Genomic DNA, 5,367 nt, shown 5'->3' with positions numbered 1-5,367 from the left:
TTTGAGTTCAGTGCTGTTCACCTTTGGGCAGTAGTTGAAATATCTTTTTTTTTTTTTTTTTTTTTTTTTTTTTTTTTTGTGTCTGGCAACGGATTGCAACCCTCAGTGTCGCCCCCGTACCGGACCAGGACCGGCAACGGGATTGCAACCCTTGGCGTTGCTCCCGTGCCTCGCTCAGCCAGTGAGCGGGAACCGGTCTGCATGTGGGATCCGAACCCTCGGCGGGAGCGCCGCCGCGCTTCCCAAGCGGCGCACTATCGCAGTGCGCCACCGGGCCGGCCCTGAAATATCTTTTGATACTCTTCAGTTCTAGGAGAAAATGGATTATATGTTAAAGACCCTAAAACTAAGTAGTTGGTCTGAACCTTTTTAAATGAACTCACATTTCATTAGTCTTTTGAAAAAAGAGCTAGTATGTCAGTATGTCTCACACAGTGATTTATTTTTGCTTCATAATATGCTTTGGAAAGTAGGGTTTGAGATAAAAAATTTGTTTCACTTTTTGAGGTATTTTTGTTTGTTTGTTTTTAAAGATTATTCCAGGATATGAAACAAGGAGATTCTTCCAGTTTATTGAAAGCACTTCCTTTGAAGCTTCAGCAAGCAGCTTTTGAAAATGCATACTTGAAAGCTCAGGAGGGAATGAGAGAAGTGGTAATTTTAGTAACACATATTTGCTATTATCATATGCTTTCTATGAATATGCTATACAATGATACTTCAAAAAGTTCATGGAGAAATGAAATTAAAAGAAAATACAAATCTTTCCATGAAATATTTGAAGACCTCTTATATATTACTTTACCAAGTTTGACATAAAACAGTTTGTATCCCATAGTTTGCAATATAATGCTAGTTTGAAACAACTGTACAAATTGAATGAAAGTGCATTATTTACAGGTCAGAAGGGATTGAATAATAGCAATTTCTTTGGTTCAGCTTATATGTAGTGTTTTTGTGGGGAATAACAAAATTGATTTTTTGATGAGAGTGTAAATGGCTTTCTTTTATTTAAAAAATCCTTTTGTGTAAGATCTGATTAAAAGCTAATTAAGAAAACAGGTGACGGTAGGTAGAAGTGGATTGCGAAAAAGATTCTAACATAAGATCAGATTTTCTTGTAGTAAACCTTGTGATTTTCACATTTCTCTACAGAATAAAGTATTTTCTTAAAAAGGTGGAAATTGTCCTAGTGTTCAGATTTATTCATTTATTTATACCCTGATTTGTTTTTAAAAGTGATTTGAGGTTATTAATTAAATGACTATCAAACCTATGATAGTAAGAAACTGAAAAAGACAGAGGATGAAAAAATGTGAATTTAGAAAAGAATTTCAATAGATTAGAAAGATGAGTGTAAATAATATGAAATTTAATATAGGTAATGTGTATTATGCATTTTAAATCAGCCCATGATCTGCAAAAGGGGAAAATATTGACCTGATAGCAATTTGTTTAGAAAAGACCTAAGAAGTTTTATATCTTGAGATCACAGTATGGATCAGCTTTGTGATAAAGTTGTCAAAAAAGCAGATTCTACTTCTTCATGAATAGAAACCTATTGTCATGAAGAAAGTGAATGAAGAACTTGGATCTTCTATACTTTTTAAGAGACTGCTAGAATATTGGTTGTGAGTAAAAGCAGATTTTAAACCAGGATATTAGAGAGTATATAGGTCTGTCTGTGTCTTATAAGGAATAGGTGAAGGAATTGACTTGGTGGAAAGCTTATAGCTGTTTTCAAACATGTCAGTGATTGTCATTTAATAAAGTAATTAGGTTCTCACTTTTTTGTTTACCAAAAGACAGAACTAAGATCACTGAGTGGCAGATTTTCTAAACATGAACAGAAACTTCTATCAAGTATAGCTAGTCGAAGAATGTAGACACCTGTTGGGATTTTATAATAATTGATTATTAAACTAGGAGTACACTCTATCTAGTTGCATGATTTTATTGTTCCTTTTGATAATAGATGATATTTTTAAACATATAAACAGTTGTATATTAAGGTTTCTTAATGACAAAAAGCATCTTAGGGGTTATTCTTGGTAGTTGAAGAGTAGCTTTTAATCTCTCTCACTCTCTTTTTGCGATTTCTTTCTTTTTTTCTTTACAGTACTTTATACCTCACTGAAATGTTTTTTCCTTTGGCAATTCTTTCCTTAATATCTTATGAAGAGCAGTCTTTCCCACTTCAGAAAGCTTATATTTTCTCAAAATCTCTATTCTTAGCTTCATCTGTGTAGGATTTAAAATTATTCACAAACTGCTTAGACTTTGTCATGAAGTTTTTTTATTTTAACCTGATTGGTTCATTTGTAATGTTTACATGTTTACATTGCATTATTGTTTTCAAAATTCTTTTTAAGTCCCACAGTGCTGAGAACCCTGAACTTCTGGATGAGATTTATAATAGAAGATCTGTTTTATTGATGATGATAGCTGTGGTTTTATACTGTAGCCCTATCTGTGAAAAACAGGCTTTGTTTGCCCTGTGCAAATCTGTGAAAGACAATGGATTAGAACCTCACCTCGTGAAAAAGGTATGTATGGATGAATATTTTTTATTATAATCTTACTTGGGTAAGATTTTAAACAATTAAGAAGGTTAAAGCTAGATTTTAAACAATTAAGAAGGTTAAAGCTAGATTTTTTAAGTGGTCACTTATTTAAGACTTAGAAATAATTTATTTTTTAGGTTGGGAATATTGGAAGGCAGTTATAATAACTCATTAAATAGTTTATTTATTTGTACACAGTGTCATTTCTTACATTCATTTTAAGAACATTTCACAAAGCATTCATTGAACTAATAGGGCTGAATGACTTGTCACACAGACCAGGCCCTTTGTAAAAGCATTTACTGAGGGAAAAACATGGAGACAAGAGCAGTGTCTGGTGTTTTGCTTGTTAGATTCTGGGGCTGCACAGTGGGATCTAGCAAGCTCAGAAGTCAAATTTTAGGACTGTGAGGCTTTTAAGTTATGTGATTAGAGGAGAAGGACTGGGGCCCAAGCCTTGCAATTACATCAGCACAGTGTTGTAGAATGTTCACCTAATCCTTGTTCTACCACTTGAGCATTCATGATTTGGGAAGTTCCGTGCCTTCCCATTGCAGATTTTTACATGATGAATCAATGGTAGATCAGTGGGCTACTATGCCATTTAACATTCTACCAGCATGGTTTATATGAAGCTTTATAGTAGGCTAACTTATAGGTAATCAGTCTTAGACAAGTTAACCTTTTATCTCTCAGTATTAAAATAAGTTTTGTTTTGTTTTTTAAAGTATACCATTATACTACCTAATTATTATAAGTTGTGTAGAGTGTTTGAATTATTCTTATTTGGATTTAAGACCAAGAAGAATGATTTTACCTTAGACCTTCCTTTGAGATATAATCAAATGTTAAGAGTTTGCTATGTGACAGATACTATGTCAATTATATTAAATACATTTTCTCATTTTCTCTTTTATTATCCCTTTTTCATATGAGAAAATCAAGGTATAGATAAGTTACATGAATGTGTTAAGGTCCTACTATAAATAACAAGAATTTAAATTATTTCTTTTTTTCATTTTTTTAAAACATTGACTTCTTTTTGGTTTGTGCAGGTTTTAGAGAAAGTTTCTGAAACTTTTGGATATAGACATTTAGAAGATTTCATGACTTCTCATTTAGATTATCTGGTTTTGGAATGGCTAAACCTGCAAGATACTGGATACACCTTATCTTCTTTTCCTTTTATTTTATTAAACTACACAAATATTGAGGATTTCTATAGGTAGGTTTATACATAGCATATGTGAAATATGTTTAATTTAAAATTAGATAATAATGTTTGGCAGTTCACCATCACCACCACTGCCGCCACTACCACCACCCAACTATAGATCTTTAAGATCCCTTTGAGCTTAAATATTTGATAATTTTCCCTTTGAAAAAAAATCAAAGATGAATTACTAATGGCTGAATATTTCTTTTTTTTTTTTTTTTTCCTTCCTTTTTTTTACTGACCGGTAACGGGATCGCAACCCTCGGTGTCGCGCCCGTACCGGGGACCGGCAACGGAATCGCAACTCTTGGTGTTGCGCCCGCACCACGCTCAGCCAGTGAGCGGGAACCAGTCTCCACATGGGATCCGAACCCTCGGCGGGAGCGCCGCCACACTCCCAGGCGGCGCACTCTCCAGTGCGCCACCGGGCCGGCCCTGAATATTTCTGCTTTGTTTTCTGTTGCTTGACTATGGACTGTTTAGTCATTAGAGGAGAAAATTTTGAAAATGGAGAGGTTGAATCAACTAAAGAATAGGGTTTAGGTATCAGAATTATGGGAAGGCTCCTCTTTTGTGGGCATGTTCTGTGCTAGGGACTTTGCTAGGCATTTTACATGTAGTATTATGGATGAGTTTCGGGTGTATGTAGATAGTTGCCTTTGAGAAGGATAGTCATAAAAGTGAATTTACTGGTCCTTATCATGCATTCATTTTGGCAATAACAATATTTATGTTTGTTCTTTTTTTTTTCTTCCAAATTTTATTTTATTTTGTCAATATACAATGTGGTTGATTATTGTGGCCAATTACCAAAACCTCCCTCCCAACAATGTCCTTTCTGTTTGCTTGTCATATCAACTTCAAGGAATTGTCATTGTTATGTCTTCTTCCCTCCCCCACCCCCACCCCTGGTTTTTCATGTGTTTATTTATTTATTTTTAGCTCCCACAAATAAGTGAGAGCATGTGATATTTCTTTTTCTGTGCCTGACTTGTTTCACTTAATATAATTCTCTCTAGGTCTATCCATGTCGTTGCAAATGGCAGTATTTCATTCTTTTTTTATAGCAGAGTAGTATTCCATTGTATAGATATACCACATTTGCCGTATCCACTCATCTGATGATGGACATTTGGGCTGGTTCCAACTCTTAGCTATTGTAAAGAGTGCTGCAGTGAACATTGGGGAATAGGTACACCTTTGACTTGATGATTTCTGTTCCTCTGGGTATATTCCCAGCAGTGGGTTAGCTAGGTCATATGGTAGATCTATCTGCAATTGTTTGAGGAACCTCCATACCATTTTCCATAGAGGCTGCACCATTTTGCAGTCCCACCAACAATGTATGAGAGTTCCTTTTTCTCCGCAACCTCGCCAGCATTTATCATTCACCGTCTTTTGGATATTAGCCATCCCAGCTGGGGTGAGATGGTTTCTCAGTGTGGTTTTGATTTGCATTTCCCGAATGCTGAGTGATGTTGAGCATTTTATCATATGTCTGTTGGCCATTCGTATATCTTCCTTTGAGAAATGCCTACTTAGCTCTTTTGCCTATTTTTTTATTGGGTTGTTTTTTTCTGGTAAAGT

At 34.9% G+C, this 5,367-nt stretch overlaps 1 protein-coding gene across 1 annotated transcript in view; it reads left to right on the top strand.

Annotated features, from left to right (window-relative positions):
* Positions 1–5,367, top strand: part of ATM (ATM serine/threonine kinase) — a 128,450-nt gene that overhangs the window by 46,699 nt on the left and 76,384 nt on the right. The window contains exons 24-26 of the mRNA XM_008581365.1: positions 534–654; positions 2,373–2,546; positions 3,620–3,789. Coding sequence (XP_008579587.1) covers positions 534–654; positions 2,373–2,546; positions 3,620–3,789 — 465 coding nt within the window. The remainder of the gene's footprint in view (positions 1–533; positions 655–2,372; positions 2,547–3,619; positions 3,790–5,367) is intronic.

The sequence above is a fragment of the Galeopterus variegatus genome, unplaced genomic scaffold (genome assembly GCF_000696425.1).
Source record: "Galeopterus variegatus unplaced genomic scaffold, G_variegatus-3.0.2 Scaffold2336, whole genome shotgun sequence".
Lineage (NCBI taxonomy): Eukaryota > Metazoa > Chordata > Mammalia > Dermoptera > Cynocephalidae > Galeopterus > Galeopterus variegatus.
Note: the sequence above shows the minus strand (reverse complement) of the source record. Positions and strands in the feature narration are given on the sequence as shown.